Source organism: Magallana gigas, chromosome 7, assembly GCF_963853765.1.
Source record: "Magallana gigas chromosome 7, xbMagGiga1.1, whole genome shotgun sequence".
NCBI classification, from domain to species: domain Eukaryota; kingdom Metazoa; phylum Mollusca; class Bivalvia; order Ostreida; family Ostreidae; genus Magallana; species Magallana gigas.
The window spans coordinates 14,433,477-14,458,512 of record NC_088859.1 but is presented as its reverse complement, the minus strand read 5'-3'; the positions used below and the strand labels follow the sequence as shown (position 1 = coordinate 14,458,512).

The following is a 25,036-nucleotide window of genomic DNA, read 5'->3' as shown; positions in this document are numbered from 1 at the left end:
TTTTATCTAAGAAATATAAATACTAGGATTAAAAAAATGACCTTGCCTAGTGAGTCTGCTTAATTACACAAATTCGATATTAATATTAGATATATGCGTGTATTTTGCCCGGGTAGTTCTATTAGGATTAGGATTTTGAAGAATTAGAAAAAAATTTGATTTTGATTTTTTTTTTTTTGCTTGCCAACATTTTATGGATGAGCCTGCCCCCCCCCCCCCCCCCCCCCACTTTTAAAAACGATGCTACGTGCCTGATATGTGAATTAGATCTCGAGGTGTAATTTTATCAGAGTGTACATATACATATGGCTAGCCCGTTGAGTTGTAGAAGACCTAAGTAGATTTACAGCGGTCCCAGTTTCGAATTCTGGTTACCCCAAACTTTCCTCAACTTTTGCAATGAGCAGAGAATAAGATTTTTGGAAAAAAAAAGGTATTATATTCTTATTTGCTCTGTGACACAGCAAGGTGATGACTATTCAATCCGGGTCTTCTGAGTGAAAGTAGAGTAGGATTTGATTGGAGCGCAATTAGCAGATCTAATTGACCGTAAGAGAGAGAAAATATATATAAATACGGTGTATGTGTGTTCTCTACATCAGGTCTAACAATCTTCAAGCTTGTAGACACTGCTGCTAGTGCGATGATGGAATGATGGTGTTTTGCAGAAGAGAAGGTTTTGTAAGGTATTGTAAAAAAGCTAACACATGTCCCTTGATTCACTTTAGGTTGCACTAACGGACGTAACCAAACTTGATTCACGCACGTGTTGATTTTTTAGCACGAGATTTAAGAGGACTGGGTGGTCATGACCTTTTTACACTTTGCTAATCTTCTTAAGACGAAGAGTTCTGTATATAATATCGATAGAATGGGAAAATATTCAAGTTTGAATTTGTTTTTTTTTTTACTAAAAATATACTTTATGGTTAAAATGGTACTTAGATTTTTAAGGTAGATCTTATGCAAAGTATGTTGAGCAATCTGTTTCCCTAAGTTTTAAGACATTGATGACAAGACATCTTTATGAGACGACGACCGATGGATTCCAGCAAGGAGTGTGGAGGAGGGATGAGGCGGGGGTGTTATCAAATTAACAGATTCAATGCCTAAATTTTGAATTTATACATGGTTAGCACTTTGTCATACAATGATTTGAAGAAAAAACGACGAAAAAAGGCTTTATGTTCAATACTTTTGATGTATTTTTGCAAATATATTATAATACTTCATTGCAAAGACTGAATTCTGTTCAGAGCTATTGTCCCACAGTGTTCGTTAAAAGTGTTCAAACGTAGCCAGGCCGCCAGTAAGGGAACAGACTAGATCCTCGGCCAAACTATAATCTACAAACGGTAATCTAACCGTCAGTCTAATCTAAACATTGATCAAATCAAATGAATTTGGTGTAAGCTCGTGTAAGCAAAACTTATTTTGACTCCTTCCACATTATACCGGTAGGCCTAGCATACACAATGAAATTATAAAAACTGTTTCTTTGAAATGATTAAAAAGGATACTGAATAAATGATAATAAGAAGATATCTTCAAATTCTTTACCGTCTTGGTCACACAATAATGACTTCGAGATTTTGAGTTTGAACTACAAAGATAAAATTCACTGCATAACTATTTCAATGAGAAACATATATCACGGGTATTGTTGACTGCAGTTAATCAAATGCTGTTGCAAACTACTCATACACGTTACTTATCAATTTATATTGCTTTTACGAATATAAGTTGAGTACTCCAGTAATCCGGTATGTGATTCTTAATCTGTTTTGGCTAAAGGTGAAAAAGTCATATACTTTTGTTTTGCTGTTTTTTCCACTTTTTTTTTTGCCCTCTACTTATTTTTATTTGACCTTTCTCATGAAGAATAATTTTCTCGGATATTCAAGCCATCATGTCGCTTATGTTCCGTAAACTGTTATTTAAATGGAAATATATCACAAAGCGCTACTCTTGTTAACTTCATAAAAACATGTAATATACAAATAATAGGTCTTTGAATATAAATTCTGTATGAATAATCAACTCCTCCTCCCCCAAAAGCCCTGCAAACGGGAAATTGTAATGCAAACTTGATTTAAAGGACTCCTTTAAATCTTTTTGCATAATCTTGCGTCGGGTGTGGAAGGCCTCCGAATTAAGCTACTTTGGGGATTTTTTTCTCGACAACGCCTGCTGTGTTTACGCCGACATCTGTAGAACAATTGGACATATTACATATTAAGATGCTACTTGTCGAGGTTAAAAGTTCAACAGATATCAGCAAATATCTCATGAGATACAAAATATTCTTACTTACTATAGCTCAAAATGCTATATTTCATGGCGATGTGCACTGAGAAACCTATAAATGTATGCACTGCATATTACATCAAAACTTAAGAAATTCTAAAATATATTTCATATCAAAATGTTAAAAAGGAAAAGATTGAAACCCTTTTTGGAAAAATGGAATCGATTGTTTTCAGAACTCTGCCTTTCTCTGTATTTCTCTCTAAAAAGCACGCATTTCTTGCTGATCAAGTTTTTCGTTGAAGAGATCAGCAAGTTAAAATTGAATCTATCACATCGTCTTCTGATATTCTAAACCATACGTAATTACTAGTGCTATTAATAAATGATACTCGCGCAGTTCTGAGGTTTGAAATATATTAAGTGAATTTGTTACTGCAAAAATTAACCTTTTCTTTCTCTTTTTTCAGAAGGCAGGTAGTGGATCATTCGAGTTCATTTTAATCAATTACCTCCGTGGACTGACAAAAATTGTGATAACACAGAGACCTAGTTAAATTCTTTAAAGAAAATGTGCCTTCACAACGGAAACATTCCCCTTGACTTCCGTTAAGCAAGTGCCCTTTGTCCACGCAAGGCCGAGGCCGTGAGAGGAATATTGTGTGACGTAGTTGCCGCATATATACCCCCTCAGTTACAGGTGGGCGGAGCTTTCAACTGCAAATTTAATCTCCTTGTTTAAAATGATAAAGGTATGATGAAGTTTGTTTAATAGTCGACCAAGATTCAAACTTATTCATTTCTTTCTTCGACTTCAGTTTGAGAGTATAAGCTCAACATTTCTCCAACTGCAATTCAACGAAACTCTAAAATTGGGATTCTTCGAAAAGAATTGAACAAGACAATTTAAGGAGTTTTAAGACCATGGATTCTGACTTGAGAAACCTACTTTTGAAGCTTACCAGGAATGGAAAAATCGAGAGAGCTGCAATTATTGACAAAGCCGGGAAAATTGTTGCCTGCAGTGCGAATTTTACTTTCAAAGACAATGATGTGAAAACCATCAACTATGCACTTTCCGGACAATATTCATCACTCGTGAGAATGAAATTTGGCAACGAGATGTTCATGTGCTTCCGACAATGTGAGGATAATGACACGCTTCTTGGGAAAAATGGAGAGGAGATTCTCGTGGCTCATCGGAAAAACGGTTTCTTGGTGGTCGGGATAGGACACTCGGATACCCCCGGGTCCTGTCTATACGAAGTGACTCGTTTCGCCAAAAGGTTCGACTCCAAGAGATACAGCTGCAAAATCGTTTCGTAAATGTAACACAGGCCTGATTATCGTTGTTTTGTTGCGAAACTTGACATTATAGACATTTATGGAATGGACGTTCAAATTTGAAGTGACCATTTTTTTTTTACAGTTATATTAACGTGGGAACGGTTTTTATATATTTTTTACACTGGAAAAATGTTCTCAAAGTAAGAATGGCATATACTTTGTTGTTATATTTTTTTTGTTTTTAATGTTTTAAGTGTTATTAAAATAACAAACTCGAATGCGTGTTGTTGATTCTTTTTCTCAAAAAGACTGAAGACGATTATACCTATGTCTTGGGACATAGTTTTCAAACGACTAATGGTAGAGGATATTTCGGTCTTTCAGTGTACAAGTATCACGAAAGAGAGAGAGAGAGAGAGAGAGAGAGAGAGAGAGAGAGAGGAGAGAAGGAAAGGAGAGATAGAGGAGAAGGAGAGGAGGAGAGAGAGAGAAGGAGAGAGAGATATTTTAATCGATCGACTTGCAGTAGTTTATCGAAAAATTATCGAAATAATTGTTGCATTATTTAAACAAGAAAATGTCTCACTAGAAATCAGCGGCACCAACTGGACGAAAACTAATTAAATGTAAAGTATGCTTGTAAATCAACTATGAATATTCCACAAAATGAACGTTTTTACCATTCTTTGCGTAATTGCGAAAACCACCCAACCAAAATTTATAGAGAAAATAATATCGCGGTCATTTTAAAATTAATCATGTCTTGAAATATTTTTTGTTGTAGCTTACAATAAATCAAGCTTCACTGGTGTATTTTTTCTCTTAGAATTACATGTGCATGTACTAAAAAGGTGAAAACAATTAATTTGGAATTTGCAAATAGAAATAAAATTTTCGGAATAAATTGAAGCTATGAACTTTTGAAGCACGACCCAATGGCTTTGATTGGATAGGTATTGTTTTGCGAGATTCAAGGAATATTCCTCTTTCGATCAGATGAAAATTGCAACGAGGATAATCTTCTGAAATAAGATAGTCCAAGCGAACTAGTAAATATGCATAACTTTCGATAGCCAAAGTCAAATTTACACTGGTTACAGATTTGGCCTCTTAGCGTAGATCAGTAAAAGTATCCAAAAGATTATATTTGAATATGATAATTAATCTTGTGTCCTTGGAATTACAGTTGATCGTGGGTGGTTTCTGCGGGTCATAGATGACCTTTCTGATCAAGAGTCGGGTGAAGCATACAAGGGTTGGTCAGTTAATTATAAGGGTAAACAAGAGAAGGACAATGTGGTATGACAAACATTGACATTGTGAAGAATGTCCTCAGCACGTGTACTAAAGAGGTCATATACCCCCCCTCCCTCGTGATAGATATGACCAGTTCATATTTTGTCATACGCAATATCGTATTTTATTCCCATATTACTAATGTTATTATTTTGAATACCCTCGTCCCTCTTTTCGAATGGAACTAAATGAAGTAAGGTTTGACAAAGTTGTCAAGTTTGCTCCGTCTAGCCAATTTCCCCTGCACTGCTGAGATTGTAAGATTTTAATGCCAACAGGTAACTAACAGGTAAACATTGCTCTTACAACATGGTTCCAATCAATTAAGACAGAATGCACTGGCACAGTTAAAGGTATACCCCGTGTCTTATGCGTGATGCAAAATCGTTTCGAAATCAAGAAGACTCTAAGATAAATCGATATTTACAAGAACGGGCGTTTGGAAAAATGAGTAGACTGTTTTCTGATATAGTTAATAGTAACCTTTCGTCAAATTGCGGCTACATGCCCCCAGTTTGTGAAGTATCTTGCACGCTGTTTATCTTCGTGCGTTAGATACGTAGACATCTGATTGAATACTATACATAAGAAACCAAGTTTGGAAATTTCAAAAGAAGAATGTCGGCTTCTGCCTGGCAATAGAATATGGAGAATCTTGAATCCCGCCTTATCTCATTTAATTAGAACTTCTATGCAGAGAAAAAGCTTTTGCAAATTCAAACATGATTGCTGTTCCAGGCGAACCATAGGTACAAGAGCTTCTTTTTATTTTACCTGTGAACGCTGAAATACGAGAACAAATGGTAAAGACATGGTATTGAAATGGAGTGAAGACTCTCATGTACAAGTAAATATAATTCCACGAAAAACGTGCAGTTTAAGCACCATTATTGATGAAAGTCAAGTCGTTGAGAAAATTGACGTAGTAAGCCTACAAGCTACGCCTTCTACGGGGTGGTACCGCCAAACAGTGCAAAATGGTTGAAGTGTTCTGACAGCAGATCATCGTCCGTCAAATATTTGTCAAGCAATTTCACTTTTTGAAAGGTAATCTGCATATTCAATGATTGTAATCAACGTACAGGTACAACTAGTACCATGCGTACTGTAAAGTACAACTGTGGGTACTTTCATTTTGTACCCGTTGTCAAGACAGTGGCGTCTTTAATGTAAAAGGTCAAAATAACGAGTGTTTTCTGGGTGTACTCGAAAGCGTTGGCTTAGTGTATCATCATGCTATAATATTTTTGTCAAGCATATTCTAGAATGCAACCACTGACCTAGAACACATGTACCTCTCGTGCAGCGAATGTCCTAGAAAAATAACATCACGCTATAATTGTCATCAATGATAAAACCTACCAAATTGACCTTGAAATCAAGGTTCAAGGTCATGAATCGATTACGATATCAAATAAAGCCCAATGCCTTGTTCAATTATAGCTTGATATTGTTGAAAAATTAATACCTGATATCTCTCTCTCTCTCTCTCTCTCTCTCTCTCTCTCTCTCTCTCTCTCTCTCTCTCTCATTTTCCACTCAAGCGGTTCGGGGGAAGGGTATTAGGTCAAAGGCAGGTTCCGAGGGAATCTTCGATGCTTTTAAGAGAAATGTTGAATCTTTAGAACAAAAATTTCCGAAATGTCACTACTAGCTTTTATGGAAGACTTTCTGTGCCAATTGTTGGCTCCATACCGTGAAAAGTTTAGGCTGTTATATAGAGTTTTGATAAAAACAGAAAGAAAAAAGCACCAGAATAGTAGATAAACAGTGAGCATTGACCTGTAGTTCGATAACGGTTATAATTAATGAGAAGTACTGTAGTACTGACTACTGAATTCAAGGTTGCAAGTTAAACATTTCAAAATAATAGGGCTCGATGGTCATAGCTATTTTTAGACTGCATTGATTTCCTTTAGAAGAAGAGTTATATATAAATATATAAACATATAGAAAAATACCCAGATTTAAAAGATGAATCATATGGATTTTTTTTTATTGAATACATTTGTAATTGTTTAAAGCTAAACAAATAATATTTTAAAATTCTACACAGATCTGACGCTTAATTATACGACCATCCAGCCTCCTTAACTTGGAAACGAGTTCAATGTGTGGGGAAAATGTTCCAAGTTTTGAAGCCGGAAGAAGAATTAACAGACAATATGCAATCGGTAGAAAATACGCTTAAATGCCCAAATGCTAGTATATCGTGCAATAAATCTGGCATGGCAATAATTTGAAAAATCACAGGGTTTAAAGCTGCTTGGTCCGATTTATTTTGTAATTACAGTATCAAAATTTGTTCCATACAAATCATTTATCTCAGAAAGTTATGGACTTTCTCCTATTTACACCAGCAGAATCAGTCTCCTTTCAAAGTTAGAAATATTCAAAGTAAATAAAAATAATTTCTCTTTGGGCAAACGAAAAAACAAACCAAAATGCATCACGGGAATGTTTAGAAAAGGAAACCGCTTGGTTTCGTCCCCCGAATGATTGGGGTTATTCAACCCGCATGCTATGCATCGATTGTAAAGAAAGCAGACTTTGGAAATATTAGCGAACAAAACGTACACATGTTTATTTGTAATTTGTCTGATCATTTCGACCTTTATTTAGAGCGATGTCAAAGTCGTAATACAACCATTCCCGTCTCGTCGCCAGGGGTGAAATTTAACATGAGGCGAAATAACGCGGTACCTTTTAATGTCGTTTGTTTTGTTAGCAAATTTTGTACGTATTTTTCTTCATTGAAATTTGGCATAATTGACGGGTAAAACTACTGCAATGTCTATTATTATACATATATTAAGCATAGCCATCGTTTAAAAGCGTGCATAAAATTTGATATAAAATTTTGGGATTTTTTGTGTGAAACCTTCATAACTTTCATGCACGCAATGTTTGGAAAATATAAATTTTCTTTAAAGCGATGAAAAGGATATGATTCTATCAGCATTTTCTAGTTTTAAAAAAACACTGCATTTAATCATATAAATATACTTCACTGGGTAGGGTAGAAATTAGGTACTAGTATTCTAGTTTGTAAATTAAAAGAAAGGAAAAGCCCTGTAAATGATTGTGTAACTACTTTACTAGCACCCCTGCACAACTGAACATCTCTTTTAATGAATAATATTACTCGAAAGTAGATTTAAAATTAACATGGGCTAAAGAGGAATAACTCAACTTGACTTTCTACAACTTAAACGCCGCTTTCTGGATGACGTTTTACCTTTACGGAAACAAACATGCACCAAAGAATGGCCTACCTACAAGCATTCATTTACATGTATCTAGGTAACAGGTGTCTAAGATACATCATAACTGGTCTCTAAAAATGCTGGCTTAAGTTTTGCATGGGGAGGGGGGGGGGTCACACTGACATCCCATTGAAACGGAATACACCGAGATTTCACTTAATCTACGTATTTGAATATCTGGCCCAAGAGTTGTCATTTTCAAAGGGAAACACTTTAAAGTTAAAACAATCTATACGAGCACATAACTAGGTTTACGTGTTTAAACAAATAATGGTGACTTCATGTGCACATAAGCCACAGGTATCTGATGTCCTTGAGTTCTATGTCCTATATTCAGGTAATATATGCATTCATATAGCCATGAAGTGTTGTCCCGATCCCAGTCATGTTTATTTTGCCTGCATTTTCATTGAAAGTTGTGCAGCCACAATTAAACACAACTCGAGATTCGAGTGTTTAAGGAGAACGAATAGTGACAGTTATATATATAATCTATATTTTGATAAGAAATTTTTCTGTCGGATAGATACTTGCAAACAGAAACATGTGTACATGCAAGAAAGAAATGAATATATTTTTGCATTGCAAAAATATTTAAATATGTAATGACGTTCTGATGTTGATAAATGTTGAATGCAAAAAAATCATTATTTTATTTTATTGATTTTTAGAATGCACACATTGCTTCTGAAATTTAAAATTCAGTAATCAAAAAAGAATATACGCTCTAGGGTATTTCACATGGATTCTTTTTGTATTTGTTCTGAGAAAATTGATAAAAGGATTTACTAGCAAAAAGACACTAGCTTAATAATTTTGAATTTGCTGTCATAAATATATAAATATTCGATTTAGACACTAGCTTAATAATTTTGAATTTGCTGTCATAAATATATAAATATTCTATCAAAGACAACCAAAAGATTCATTTGGACGGTTCTTATTTTAGTTAATAATTTTTCATTTAATTGATAAAGGATCTCCACCCACTCCCACATCCCGTAAAAAATAACATAATAATAAATTTAGGTGAAGCTGTCACCTTGAATTAGAATTTAATATTGATACAATACAAAAATGTATTTTTACGAATAATTTTCGTGAAATGTTCGAATGTTAATTGGGTCTCAAAATATTATACCTAAGGTAAAGTGCGTCATCGCTCCAAACTTTTGATGTCTAAAATTGGTTCTTTTTCATTCACACATTCACACATTTTCACAAAAATATGGAGGTCAGGTCCACTTTATAAAATAATCGGTGGCTAACACTTGTGTTTCCTTAAAAATTGTAAAGCAGGGGTAGTTTGATCTTTTTATACGGGAAAGATACGCATTTTTCGAGTCATCCTCGAAATGTTTATTGTAGGCTACAAGTATCTGCATGCCCGACACTTTTTTCTTACAATTTTATTTGTGTAAAAATATTCCGGAAAACCTTGTTGTCCTTTTAACAATATATATGATTCATTTTATTAACTAATATATTAGTATTCCATTTCTCTTATCCATTCTATTAAAGACATATTGGCTGCATAATTCATCCACATTCTTTGATATATATTATCGCTAAGAAATGGACATGCAAAGTTTTTCATCGATCGAATTGCAATGTTTTCGAATGTATAGAAAGCAAAATATAAACGGGCAAATCGGACATGGCTCATCTAATTGACAGACATTGATTTCACATTGAGTTTACAAAAAGAGAAAGTGTGCTTTTGTTTATGTATAGCAAATATAATATAACTGCCCTTACGTAAACATTGATGTTCGGTGGACAATTTTAAAATGTAATTAGATTCAGTGATTTTATAACGCCCTCTATGGTAAAAATTTTGCTTAAAGGAACAAAAAGGTCAAAATTTAAATTTTTCATTGAATTTACACATTTTCTAGATTAAAAAATTTCTGTCGGGGAAAAAACGATTCAGAAATATCATTGGTAAAATTTTAATTCCACAATTGTATAACAACAGCAAACATCAGTAACAGTAATTTGAATATCATAACAATTATATCCGTCTAACTCTTTGTTAGGGTTAACAAACCATTACAATAAAAGTACATATAGACATCGGAGACAGAAAATCAAAATCATGCAATACAATCAATGTAACAGAAAGAACGAAAGACAACTCTTCCTTCGCTTGACAGTGGAATGTACAACATCGTAGAATGGGGTTAATTAAAAAAAAATAATCATACATTAAAAATACGTATCTATGTAAAGAAGTTATTGGCTGCACCAATTCTTTAGTTATGCAAATAAAAAACATTGATGGCAAATTATACACAATGCAAGCCTGCTATGTAAACTTCAATCCAAAGATTTATAACGGCGTTTTCCTTTATAACCTCGTCAACCTAAATAAACGCATACTATGTCAAGGCGATGGAAAGCTAAAGATTGGGGGAGGGCACAACTTTTTGCCTGGGTATCTATCCTCTCTTATTTTTCATTTTTTTTTTTAAAATTGTATATATAATTGAAGCTGTGATCCTATTCCTCTGCTTAAAAAAGACTTTTTGGAACAACCCCCCCCCCCAAAAAAAGGACTTTTTGGAACACCCCCCCCCCCCCCCCATAAAAAAAAAAAAAAAAAAATTCTGCCTGCCTGCAGTAGGTGATTAGACAACAAAACCAAACAAAATGCACCCACAGAAAAAAAAATTACACGAGCTAACCGACTAGCTGAGGACCGGGAGAGGCGCCCTGGGTGCCATAAATACCCAGCAGCTACAGACGGAACAGTTTATAATGACCACTTCACCTTGAACAGCCCTAGATCTTCTGGAGGTGAAGATAAGAAGGGCCAACCGTCGGTAGTACACCGTCCTTAATTATTTATAAAAACTTGAACAAAACATGTTCAAATTCTGTCCTAATTAAAAAAATCATTTGTTAAGTCAAATTTGGGCTTTTCTTTAAGTTTGAATCTTTCAGAAAATATATGTCAATAACCTGTCTCTAGGAAAAATTTTGACTAAATACATAAAGTCTTTATGATGCATTCTTTCCTTACTAAGCTCAAATGAGATTACCTAGTCCTCAAGGTTTAACTCATAACATTGTAACTAACGATCAATATATGTATTTTTTTTATATTACCGGTAAATACAGTAGCAGATATCATTAAGGAACAATATGTATCTCCCACACTTTAATTAATACATAAACAAGAATTAAAATATGAACATGATGTACGTTTCATCAATATGGTCATTTAAAGCTATATACATGTACATTCAAAATAAGCTTTAACCTCTCTACACGGAAATTAACAAATATAAAAATCAATCATCATTGATTAATATGAAGAACAATGCACAATGCAACATAACAGCAGGTGAGGCCAGACTATTCCTTCCCCCCCCCCCCCCCCCCCAAATTATGTTGAAATATTTGTCTAGAAAACATGCATCAATATTTGATCACAATAAAACACGGAAGTTAAAGTTCAGTAGTATGTTCAATTTTCAGTCACTATACAGAGGAATTATTTAACTGCATTTATCCAGTATGTATACTTTATATAATTATACACGTTTTACCAGTAATCTGTGTGGTGTGTACCATGCATGATGCATTTTTGATATTTTATTTTCTCTCTTGCTAGATTCCAATCAAGCCAATAACTGTTGGCATACTTTCAAGTTCAGATCATAATTCATAATGCACAATGGGACACACCGAGTCTGTTGGCTACATGATCCAAATTCCTGTTATATAATATAATATAATTATAAAAGATCCCCTTCTTATTGTAGGAAAATCTTCACATTCAACCAGAGAGAGATCTATGGAGCATCATCGATATATTCTTGAATCTTGATCCTTTGACTGTATAGATGCTCCCCAAGAAATCAATAAACAGTGTTCAATCATTTACATTAAATGCTTACAGTGGCTATAGAGCCAGATTCAATTACAATATATTAGAAAGTGATTCTGCCAACACAGCATTGGCAAAAACAAAGACAGTACATCGTTTGATCACAGCGATGTAATCAAACTGCCAAATTCTTCAGAATGCACCAAACATTGCAGTGCAGTGCAAGTTGCAGATTTTTTCTTCTAGTGAGAAACATATGGTTTTAATTGTAATTAACCTAGATAAATGGCGGCCTGGCTTTTTGCCAAAAAAAATAAAAATTCCCCACTTGTTATGATTCTCATCCATATAAAATAAAGAAAAACAACAAAATCATAAAACATGCATTAAGACCATTGGTATGATGAGTGTTAACCATTAGAGATTGTGTAAAAGCAGCACTTTGTATAAAAAAATTAATGTAAAATGCAGGAAACTAAATTAATAACAAGATTTTTCACCACAGCTACTAATGGTAGTATATACATGTACCGTAATACTTTTTTTCTAATCAAGGGTTTCAACAAAACATAACAGTGTACATGTGCTACTGTGTGAAATGATGGCCACAGCACATTTCCTGTGTGATAAATGGGAAGTTACAGGGTAGATCAGTTTAAAAATAACCTGCATCTTCTTAAGTAGTGTCCTCTATCTTGCACCACTTACAATTCCAGCATTGTACTTGAGAACTTATTATCAAGATGAGTCCTACATACAAAATTTCTACTTTAAGTGGCGAGTCATATGAAATGAGGATACAAAGTACTTAAATGATGAGTATGGGAGATTAATAAAATATGTATAAACAAATTTAATAAATAATAAATGTACTGACAAGAGGTCAGCTGACTCGTAATTCAGATCTGTAAGGTACATGGTACATGTACTAGTGGGGACTTTGTATCTCAAAACAATAAATAATCAACTGAGCTGTAGCATTTCAGGATAAAAATACATATTATGCACTACAGTGCAGCATTTTGTTGCAACTGCAGTCAGCAAACAACGACAAAAATTCAAGGATTACCTACTGGTATTCATATCTAAGTAATGTAAATACAGATGTTACCATTATAGTTAAGATCAAAATATCTTCCATATTTCAATAACAAAACTTAAGTAACAAAATAAATTTACATTCATTAACAAGTTGACTTATTCAAGTTCAAATAACATTTCTTTTTTCTTGAAAAGGTATAAATTAAGAAAGGCCATAAATGTAAAAGAAAAAAAAGAAATCAATATTAAATAATATAAGCAAGGCCAACATGAAAATTCTTCAAATTATACACATGTATATGGATAAGCAGTCGCCAAAGATAAATATTAAAACACAACATTTACAATTTAATAATAAAGTTAAAAAATTCAAAAAGGATATCTCTTCACAGGTATGTGGTAAGACTTCCAGACATAGTCACCAATTCACACCGACGTTTCAGTCAGATTTTTCCGACATTCTGGATCCTCCATCAAGATCTCTCGCTCTTTTGGAGCCCTATTGCTGACAACCTTCTTTCCAGTAAATAGTGACAGGAGGCATTTTCCCATGGGCACAAAGAGCAACAGCAGACCAGAAAATGCCATGAAGATGCCGCCGGCCAGAAAGGTGTGGTCATAGGAGCCAGACATGTCATACAATAACCCTGATTAAAGGTAAAAACAATCTGAATGTCCAACCAATAAACAAATTTTTATCATAGCCTCGACCCAACCCCCCACCCCCACCCACCCTCCCTAAAAAATCCATTATCTTGAGTTTCCTGGCCAAAAATTTTAAAATGTGGTAGGGGAGTTTCCCCAGATTAAAAATTTTAAAATGTGGTAGGCCATTTTTCTGCTCTTCACTGTGTCATATGGCTATGTGTTATAAAAGTGAAATATTTTTGATATAAAGGAATAAACAAAATTACAATCAATCATTTGTGAACTTTAAATTTAAAAATTGAACTAATTTTTCTCTTCAATATTGCAATAAGATTATTCAATATTTTATATGCCAGCATTTAACTAATGCAACAGTGCCTACAAAACTAAAAATTTGGGGGATTTTTTTCTATTATTTACACCAGGTATAATAAAATTAGAAGTAAATATATATTTAGTGCTTGAAAATATCACTGAATACAATGACTTGGATTATTTTCAGACAAAAAAAAATCAAACTTAACGAGGTATTTTTCTCTGAAAATGTCAAAGCTGTTTCAAATTTGTGGTTTTTGTAAAAAAGCACACTATTATCAAGGTATCCAGATCGTAATCCTGTAACGCCTGGTATGTTTAATGACAGTTTATCGAGGACAAGACATATCAAGTTTTCTAGGATGAGTAAATTCTATAAATTGGAAAATCAACACGCAATTAATATTCTACAAAAGGAAGATAGGTATATTACCATTAGCAACTAAATAAAAACTTCACTTATGACTTTTTATTAGAGTTCAGAACATGGATTTAAATGCACTTTGTAAGTTTTTTATTAAATACAATGTATTTCTCATACTTCCAGATTTAAAGCACAAAACTATGAACTATAATTCCTTTCATTTTAATCTAGCTTGCAAAACTTTTTAACCAATCGATACAAAAGGTCAATCTAAAATTCCTTTGAAAGTCTACAGAGAGTGGCAAATCAATAAAATTTCTAAACATCAGTGCAATTACAAGATCTTAAAAAGATTATTAAAAATACATACACAAAAACTGCATTAATTTAAATATTTTAACACGGAAAATTTTAAGTGTGCTTCTAGGGGAAGGAAATCAACACAGAAACTCAGAAAGTATCTGTAGAACCTCAAATATGCTTCCTGGGGTAGGAATTTAACATGTAGAGCCACAAATGTGCATCCAGGGGGAGGAAATAAATATTAGAAGGACTGCTACACATAGATACATGTAGAATCTTTGTTACAGAAATCAAATTACTGACTTACCACCAACAGGGGGTCCTATGATATTGGCCACGCCTTGCATCATCATAGTCAGTCCGTAGGAGTTGGTCAGCTTGTCAATTCCCACAATTTCCACCAGGATCACAGTACTCAATGCATAGTTGGCACTGATGAAGAATCCAAATAGCCCCGCCAAGATACACAGTGGAATGAAAGACATAAACCAGGGAACAACCATGATGGCCAGCCCTGAGAAGATGATGGACACACCGTAGAGTACCGTCAGATCTATGTTCTTGTCGCCGATGAACCCGTAGATAATCTGTCCGAAAGTGTTCACGATTCCAAGAGTGGATATGATGAAGGCTGGGTTCTCTATTCCATCTTCTTTTGCAATGTCGTTCAGAAATACGTACGGAACATCATACCAGAAATACAGGATGAAGTTGGACATCACAAACAGGAGAAAAGATGGAGTCTTTAAAATCTTCAAATCGAACATCATCTTGAACATCTTCTTGATGTGTCTGGATAGCCTCAAGAGTCTGGGCACATAGCAATAGTCATCACCTTCATCGTCTGAGCTGTCATCCAGCATCTCCAGGTGCAGCTCTGGACAGCTCTTGGATCGGATTTGTGGAGTCGATGTAAATCGGTTCAAACTTCTTCTGTAGAAAAGATCTTTCCTGTACAGTGGATAATACTGCATGATTGTCTGCGGGCTTGGGTTCTTTTTTGAGATGCTGTTGCTTGGCTTCTTCTTGTTCCTTCTTTTCACTTCCTGGCCTGTGATGTTTCCCTCTTCATCTGCAAAGACAACATGGTCATCGCTTGTGACCATTAGCTTGTTGCTAGGCAGTATTTCTGGGCTGGATGTATTTTTTAGTTCAGTGTTTTCTGCATCCAAAGACTGAAAGTATTGCTTCAAGATATGCTGCAAATTGCTGCCATTTTTTCTTATGTCCATCAACATTTCAGGTGGAATATTTTTGGATTTCTTGATAAAAGTTGGAAGTTGTACCTGAGAATGGCTCAGCTGCTCTACGCGACTCAAGTCCTCTGTCTCGCTATCAGAATCTAACTCATCCGAGTTACTAGCATGCCGACTTCTATCATGAAGACTTGCTCTTGATATAGTCCTAGACATATTTTCAAATCTCTCCAGGTTTCTCTTCCATTCTTCCATGGGAGTAAATTCCAAGGGTCGCATCAGTGCTCCACACACAACTAAATTCAAGGTCACAGCACTGAGGATAATAAATGATCCCCTCCATCCATACTCCTCTATAAGGAACTCCAGAAATGGAGCAAAGACAAATGTTCCGATTCCGGACCCACACACAGCTAAACCTGTGGCCATTGACCTCTTCTTCTCAAAATAATATGCAACAACAACTAACGAATTAACATACCCTATGGAGAGCCCAAATCCTGCCACAAAGCCAAAGGTGAAACAAATAAGCCCTATCGAGTCAACGAAAGCGCTGGCAAAGACCCCAACACTTGTGATTAATCCTCCCAAGATTTGGGCTTTCCTGCATCCTAATTTGGTAACGGTGGCACTGGCTATGGGTCCACACAGTAAAGGAATTCCATAGAATAGGGAAGCAATGATGGAAGTCACTCCTTTGCTCTCTTTGAAAACCTCTAACAACTCTGTGAAAAGTACACCAAACGACAACGTCAATCCATCACTGATAAAAGAAACAAGGAAAGCACTTAAGACGATCACCCAGCCATAACCCCCATCTGGAGCAGGGGGCATGGAAATGGAAGAGTCACTGGACGAGGAAGATCCTCCAGATGAGGTAGAGGAGGTGGAAGACACACTGCTTCGGGATCCATGGCGAGTTCTGGCTTCTTGATCTTGCTCCTGTGCAAGCATTTCTTACATAAAAGTTTTTCAAGATATAGGTTATTGCTGTTGAAAAATTCGGCAAGGCTGATTGAAAATATACAAGATAAGCACAGTTTAGTCATTGGTCGATGCAGATGAAGAATGCTCTGGACACAGAGAGTATAGTCCCATAAATGGCCAGCCATATGATTCCAGTGTGGGAAAACTCTGCAATAGAAATGAAAAAAATTTAATTTCAAAATGGATTCAAGAAATAGATTTCCATGGATTTTCAGGTTAATCTCATCTCTATTACAAAAGAGTTCATCTAATTCTACCAGAATACAGCTATACTGATAATAGAAACATCCACTTCAGTCAGCACATTTAAATGGTTATGTGGATTAATCAGATTAACTGTTGTTGATTCCTTACAGCACACTAACCATTTAATATCAGCTCCTCTGTTTATAATAATCAAACCCAAAATACCTCGATTATAAATTTGAAAACAAACAACCAGAACAATAATTATCTATATCCTTGTGTAGACGCGCACTAAAATTGTATAACATACTGTAAGTAACAGTGAACTGTCTCATGTTTATTCATCCAATACATGTATATAAGAACTTGCATCATATACAGAATACAGTGACAGTAGATCTAGACAAATACATTATGCTTATTACATTTGTGTATATTTCATAGAAAGAATGATTCCACTGAAGCGTTTTCAGTATATTTTGAAAAACTTACTTAATCTTCATTACAATATAAAGTAATAAGAGCTATCAATGGTACTTTTAAATTAATGCTTTCTTTTTTTAAAGGTCTCATGGCTGTGTGTATACCAAAACTTCCTTTGCATAGAGTATAATAACGATATAACTACAAACTCACAGTATTAGTGATCACTTGTGCATGTAATGAAAAAAAACCTGCAGGTCTTTTTTCAAGGCAATAATGTCGTCGAACTTGATCAGACTTTTAGCTCTTGTTCACTTTATTGGTTTGGATCTTATCAAAAATTAAACACCATTGATGACCTTAAGGTTCAGACTTGCCAGGGTAGCACCGGAGCCTAGCTAGCTTGTCAGCTTTAAATACACTCTGAGGTCAACACCTCCTGGATTTGTGGACATAATATGCAGACAAGTTTCCATTTCGCACTCGGAATAAGTTCAATATTAGTTCTCTCTCCTCCCTTCCCCCACTCCTCCCCCTCTCTCTCTTTCTTTCTCTCTTTTTCCTTTCTCAAAAGAGATGCGAATCAATGTCTTTACAAAATTTAAAATGTAAACCATAAAATGGATGGATAACTCTTTTGATAACAGCTTTTTTTTCAATAATTTATGTACAATTCAATTGGCATAATAAGAATGCTTTATCATGCAATCAAAAAGTGACTTCATATAAAGACTTTGTTAATATTATGATTGGCTTATTTAAAGCAAGTCTAACATGGGAAGTTAAATTTCCTTTGAATATATATTGAAAGCAACATATCTCCCAACAGTTCTCTGTGTATCTGTGTATTTCTGAAGTAGGATGATACGCCATAAATAACTTTGTTTTACCTACTTTTTAAATGCACACTAAAGATAAACATTCTACATGAACAGTCAGTTAAAGACTAAACCTATTAAACTAAATATTATTACTCTCTCTCTCTCTCTCTCTCTCTCTCTCTCTCTCTCTCTCTGTGCACTGAAATAGTGAAATAACATAAATCTTCATATAATTTCTTTCTAAATCAAACATCGTACCAATAATATCCATTACAAATAAATATCAATTCAAAACACCAAAAACATGAAAAAATCATTAAAGGTTTTTTTTTTAACTTATTCATCGAAGTACTAATCCGATGTTAGATAACAACTTTGCAGGCTTCTAAATTACTATCTGTTGGTGGTTAACCATTACACGAAACCCCACAATTGAGGGTTAGATTCATATTTCATTTTAAAGTTGTGTATAACTATTAGGCCCAACTATTACCTGATTAATCTTAACCTTAAAATGATATGACCTAATTATTTCTTTGTTGTTTGTGGGGGGTTTATTCATGGAAGGAATTTTGTGTGGAAATTTGAATGGTATTCATGTCATTGTGTGCAGCATCTATATCAGCAATTCTGATGAAATCTGAGTGTCTTCTGTAATTAATTAGTCATTGTTTTAGATCACCCACAAAGACATTCTGTCTTTACAAACAGCTTGAATAAAGTTAAAGTCTTTCATCCTAGACAACAGGAAGTTAAGACAAAAACAGACTATCTTCTGAGGGAAAACTCTTAATTTTGATCATGAGTAGCACTTGCGTGCTTATTCAATATTCAGTACTTTTTACTGATGCTGTCTGGAGATATTACAGTACCACTGCATGCATACCCCCCCCCCCCCTTCCCCCGCCCTTCACACTCATTTTTTTTTAATATGTGTTTTGAAATAAGTTCTATTGTTAGTCGCACGAGTGTAGTTAATCTTACATAAAGTGATCAAACATCGCGAGAATTATCTTTTATGCTTTTTAACGAATGGCTTATCAGCTGTTTAATGTTGACAAAAAGCACGTCATTGGCAGTGTATACACAACCATTCAACCGTGCAGGTCGACAGTGCGTTTACTACCGTGTATTGAATAACGTACACACTTACCCCATGTCACCTTAAAAATCGTCACATTAAACAGTAGGTTCTTGTTCTCAGAAATTTCCTATAAGTCGAAAAAATCAGCTGTAGTAAGAATGTCTTTTGTGCACAGCGTTTCAGTATATTCAGCCTCTTTGCGCAGCCTGTAACCTTTTGACCTCACGTGGAAAAATATTAGAGTTATTTCCCTTAGATCGTAAGGCCAAACTTAGCGTAAGAGTTATCAAAAATAATATTTTTTTCCCTTTCAAAAGTCAGAAACAACAAAAACCACCCCATTTTCACTGGTGAAGCTCTTACGGGAAAAAATAAAGCTGACATTTAACAAGATTGTCCATAATATTACGACATATATTTTCAATTATGATTGAAAAATTTATATTTTAGATATTTTTAGACGATCAGACCAGAGACATACATATATAACCCTTTTATAATTTACACTTTGGTAATTATTCCGACAATTACACGCAATTGTTTCTATGATAAATCTTACCCAAATATTTTTCACAAAATATTATCATATATTATTGGGTAGCTTTGTCTGAAAAACAAGTGTCTGCGCTCCACATCCCCAGATTATTGATAAAACCTACATTATGCAATAAAATAAAATTAATTAAAGATTTTAAAAAAACATAGCTGGCATCAACAAATCCATTTATTGCCTATTCATTCTAATCTATTGATATTAAACAATGATACTTTTTCTCGTTTTGATTTTCATTATGAAGTGTAATGACAAAATAATGATTTTATTCTTCAGTAAATCGGGATCAAAACCAGAAGAAAATGGGTTAACACAGATTTCCGTCCAATTTTTTTTTTATCCAAAGAAAAACATAAGATACATTTAGAACTTCGATCAATTCAAAGTTTTTCGTTGCAGTAGCGTCAAAGAAAAGTTACTCTTGATCTGTTGCTGCCTACATTTATTTAGGTGGAAATATCATTTACAAAAAACATTATAATATCGAACTTCACACAAAAAGCAATTATTAACATAAAAAGATGAAATAACTATTTTAATTTTTAGATTCTCGCATAAAAAAAAAAATAAATCATTTATTTCATATATGATCTGGATGTCAACTTTGGTCAATTATTTATAACTTTTCCCTGTTTTAAATCGTTTTAAAAAGAACTGGTCAGATAGTAGGTCCTAAGTTTATTTTCTTTTAAAATGCTGAGTGGATATGTAAACTGACCACAAAAACACTTATATTTAAAACTCTCCACACACGAGTCGATACCTCACTATCGATAACCTATCTATAGACAATGTGCACTTGGTAATTATTTGCTGTCCACTACAAAAGCCCGTGGATTATTGGACATAAGGCGTTACGTCATGTTACGTCACTGAATGATATAGGATAAAAACGTGTCGGGGCACGGATCGATTTGTCAATGAAAGGCAGGAGAGGGAGAGATAGAAAGCATGTGTTTCTGTGCGGGGTAGCAACAATGAACAGCTGACCAGGAATATTTAAGGCTCTACGAATAAGGTAAACATGCAGATTTTTGTTTCTTCTTTTTTGAAGATTTGTGAATTATGACATAATGTAACATAGATACAAATAAAAGTTGCATATTATTGAATGGATCTTTGACTTCTATTTTTCATGCATCAAAATAAATACAAGGTAAATTAAAATAAAGACTTAAGAAAACGATTTTTCATTATCTTAATATCAAAGTTCTGGTTGAAGTTGTACATGCTTGTATACATATTGGAATACTAATTTACTGCATCAGTCTATTGTTTTAATGAATGCTAATCAAATCCGTTGTTAATAACATTGAAAAATGCACTGACATATTTGATATACGAGGTCAATGCCACAAGGCATATGTTACGTTTTTCTGGTTCTTGTTTTAACCAATTCATGTTTCCTTTGAATGGATATATACATATCCCCAAGGAATTATATAAAACAGAGTTATAAATTTCAAAATACTTAATTTGTTATAAAACAAGTTTAGGTGCCAATTTTATACGAACCTGAAGCATTTATGATTTATGACATGACACTCGAGGGGTCAAGATTTTAGATTTTTGTGTCATGATTAGATTTTATCACAGTTAATAAATCGTGATTATCAATATTTGATTTTTTTATCATAGAAATGTTAAACTACATAGATATGGTAAACAATATTTTCTTTAAAAATTAAACATGAATGTATGCCATGCGTGGATCTAGAGGAGAGGAGGTGGGGGGTCGGGGCACCTTGGAAAGATCCTTTTTTTTAAAATTTACTTAGTAAAATTACTGAATAAATTTGACCCCCCTCCCCTCTCTGGCAAACATAAATATCCATCGGACCCCCCCCCCCCCTCCTCCCCAAGAATTTTTTCTGGATCAGCGCACATGTAGACTGTAGTCGTACCAAAGACATTGCCGTACATGAATGGTAAAGTCTCACCCTTGCTTGAGCAGGCCAGTTACGGTCAACATGGCATTGTGTGATGAAGACCAACCGTTCTGTTTGCATTACACGTAATCTACTGTATACATTACTGATATCTAGATTATCATAACATCGTTACATACCAGGAACTGCTATCATTAGCGATCAAATTGTTCTGTCTGCAGTATGTGAAGATTACTTTGTATACCACACAAGCGGAAAACGAATGTCATTAAGCATATTATACATTCATACATTTAAAATGGAAACAGTTTATCTTGAAGAAAAAAAATACGTAATGCATGGACCCGTAAAAAATATTTATTACTTTTGGGTGTGGGGGGGGGGGGGGGAGGGGGAGTGTCTTATGATGTCTCACATTCTCTGGGGAAAAAAATAATTGAGACCCTGACTTCATTTTACGGGTTATATTAATTGTCGTTAGAGTGACAGTTTTTTTTAAAAAAACTGATATGATAATTAACGAATCAATTGACCATGCAATTTATACCTTTTGTTGCCATCTTGTGAGACTTTTCAGGGAGAAAGGCCCATGTGACTTGTCTTTGCTTGCACGGCTTCTGTGATTTGTCAAACAAAAAATCAAAAACACAAGTTTGTGTCTTTTGCTATAAACAAAACAAAAAGACAACTACATGTATATAGGTAGTTGACTTCCTGCGTTTGTTATTGTTGTGTGCATGTCCTGAAATGCTACTCCGTCACACGAGTTCTACACAGGTCGGTATAAAAAAAACCAGCAACAGAAGCAGCCCCCCCACTCTTATCCAAAAAACCCATATAAAACAAAAACTACGAAAAACAATACAACCCTACCCCCTCCAAAAAAAAAAATCATGTAATGGTCAAACACGGTTCCGAGCCACAGGTTCTATGGGCCTGCGGACCTCCGATTTAACAAACTGGATAAAATTTCATCATTATCCACAAATATGATATGGGATCCATATTCGAATACCAGAACGTACAAATACAAGAACATGTGGATATGTTACTGGAATTAACATAGATAATATCAGCATAACAATTGCAGAATCCTATTGGACCATTATCTATGGATTCGTTTACATTTTCTAACAGTACTTTTTTATCCATATTCTAATCTAGTACATTCTTTTAACAGTGCAGACAAGGAATCGGAAGATGGAGGCCTCTTCGTCTGACATAACAAACTGTCTGATAAATGGACTCCGCCAGATGTATAAGTCCCAAAGATTCACTGACGTCATCATCAATGTGGAGAACCATTCTTTCCGGTGTCATCGCGTTATATTGTCGTCTGTATCAACGTACTTCGACGCCATGTTTTCATCAGGAATGAAAGAATCCAACACAATGTCCATTACTCTTCATAATATCGACTCCAAACTGTTTGAGGACGTTCTACAGTATATCTATCTCGACAAAGACATCGTGTCAGCGGAGATTGTTGGAGAACTGCTGCAAATCGCTTACATGCTTCAGATCTCGAGCTTACAGTGCAAGTGCGAAGAATTCATTTTGAAGAACATTGATGCCAGCAACTGCCTGGGAATTTGGAAGATGGGTAAATCGCATAATGTGGACACACTTATTGAAACCAGTTATCCTTTCATTCTTAACATTTTCGATGATGTTTGGGAAACCGACGACTTTTTGAAGCTTGGGAAAGACGATTTGGAATCTCTACTTTGCGACGAATGTTTGAGTGTCTCGGGTGAAGAAGTTGTTTGCAAAGCTCTCCTGAGGTGGATCTCAGCAGACGAAGCTCGCAGGAAATCATCCTTTCCCGAACTTTTCTCTCACATTCGACTTACTTCCGTCTCTCTCGAATTCTTGCTGGACCATCTCGATCAGCATCCAATGGTTGTCGAACATTCTGCTTGCCAAATGGCGGTAAAGAATGCCATCAAGTACCACGCGCTACCATCCAGACGACAAGAGCTAATCTGGGACGAAAAGCCGTTCAGGACCAATACAGAGCAAGAACAAGTATTGGCAGTCGTAGGAAAACGTCTGGCTAGCAGTGGAACAGTTGTAACTGAGTTTATTGGATATAGTTTTTCAAGCAAGAAGTGGGTCGCGCTTGAGACAATTGCTGCCGATATAGGAGAAGATTTTGCGGTGTGTTCCTATGGTCATGATATATACATAACCGGTGGAACTGCTAATATGTCCACATGTTTACGGTACTCAGCTAAATTTTCACAATGGCGGGAAAGATCTGGAATGCATTTTGGCAGATACCGACACTCAATGGTCGCAGTGCCAGATTCCTTGTTCGTCTTTGGTGGCTACAACTTTGGGACCTTAAATAGTGTAGAACAATACGACATAGGGTCTGAGTCGTGGAAACAGGTTGGGGAGCTTCAGTTTGGAGTGGACGGAAGTTCTGCTGTGGTTATTGACGATAAAGTTTACATCGTTGGTGGATGTATGAGCTTTACAGAGGAATCCGCGGGGATCCAGTGCTTCGACACTAAGACATACACGTGTTCGCTGATCGCCAACCTCCGCACGCCTCCAAAGTTCACCAGTGCTATCAAGTTTTCGGACTCGGTTCGTATCGTCTGCGACAACGGAGAGGTAATCTCTTTCAGTGCTAGGGAAGGCCACCGTGTGATCCAAAAACTAAAGAATTTCTCCAGAAAGAACTTTGGCTTGTTCATGCATCAGGGGGCGCTGTGTGTTATTGGCGGGAACCAGAACGTGTATTCAGACGACGAGAAACTGTGTTCAGACGTGATAAGGGTTGCTGGAGAGGAGACAGACGCGCTAAACGCCTTTGAACTCCCGTTTCCAATGGAGATTGTCAGTTGCATGCGCACTGTCGTTGCTAGGAAATACCCTCTCCTAGATTGTCAACAGTTGATCCGAGAGTTCGTGGACATAGACTGATCAGTGCGTGGAAAGGGGGGTGTCCCCCCCCCCCCAAAAAAAAAGAAAGATCGTAGCTCATAAGCGCTTCTAACTCATGTGTCAGATATTTGTATACGTAAGACAGAATGCGATGGCTGTATGTGATAAAATTAATCAGTTTAGTCTCCTAGCTTATTCATATTTATACGTATTTAAGTTTCAATTTATTGAGACAGAACATAAGTCTCATTATATAATATTTTCTACTAATATATGTATGTCTATTTATGAACTACTGTGTGTGTCTTGAACCCTTTTATACGTATTTGTATTTATTTTTAATATGCACTTTTATAATAAATTTACAAACGAAAATTTTTTATAAACAAAAAATTGTTGC

At 35.2% G+C, this 25,036-nt stretch overlaps 2 protein-coding genes and 1 long non-coding RNA gene across 3 annotated transcripts; 2 read left to right on the top strand and 1 right to left on the bottom strand.

Moving 5' to 3' along the window:
- Window positions 1–287: 287 nt before the first annotated feature.
- LOC117684631 (uncharacterized) lies at window positions 288–3,812 on the top strand. Its single transcript, XR_004598340.2, has 2 exons — window positions 288–686; window positions 2,718–3,812. It is a non-coding gene; the product is annotated as an uncharacterized lncRNA (long non-coding RNA).
- Window positions 3,813–11,210: 7,398 nt separating this feature from the next.
- LOC117684629 (monocarboxylate transporter 9) lies at window positions 11,211–19,522 on the bottom strand. The gene is made up of 3 exons (XM_034457522.2): window positions 19,369–19,522; window positions 14,910–16,932; window positions 11,211–13,619 (listed from the first exon to the last, which is right to left on the bottom strand). The coding sequence occupies exons 2-3, from the start codon at window positions 16,750–16,752 to the stop codon at window positions 13,399–13,401; spliced, it is 2,064 nt and encodes a 687-aa protein (XP_034313413.2). The 5' UTR covers window positions 16,753–16,932; window positions 19,369–19,522; the 3' UTR covers window positions 11,211–13,398.
- A 1,214-nt stretch (window positions 19,523–20,736) lies between these two features.
- LOC105340309 (kelch-like protein 24) lies at window positions 20,737–24,974 on the top strand. Its single transcript, XM_011446272.4, has 2 exons — window positions 20,737–20,870; window positions 22,922–24,974. The coding sequence occupies exon 2, from the start codon at window positions 22,942–22,944 to the stop codon at window positions 24,673–24,675; it is 1,734 nt and encodes a 577-aa protein (XP_011444574.3). The 5' UTR covers window positions 20,737–20,870; window positions 22,922–22,941; the 3' UTR covers window positions 24,676–24,974.
- Window positions 24,975–25,036: the final 62 nt, after the last annotated feature.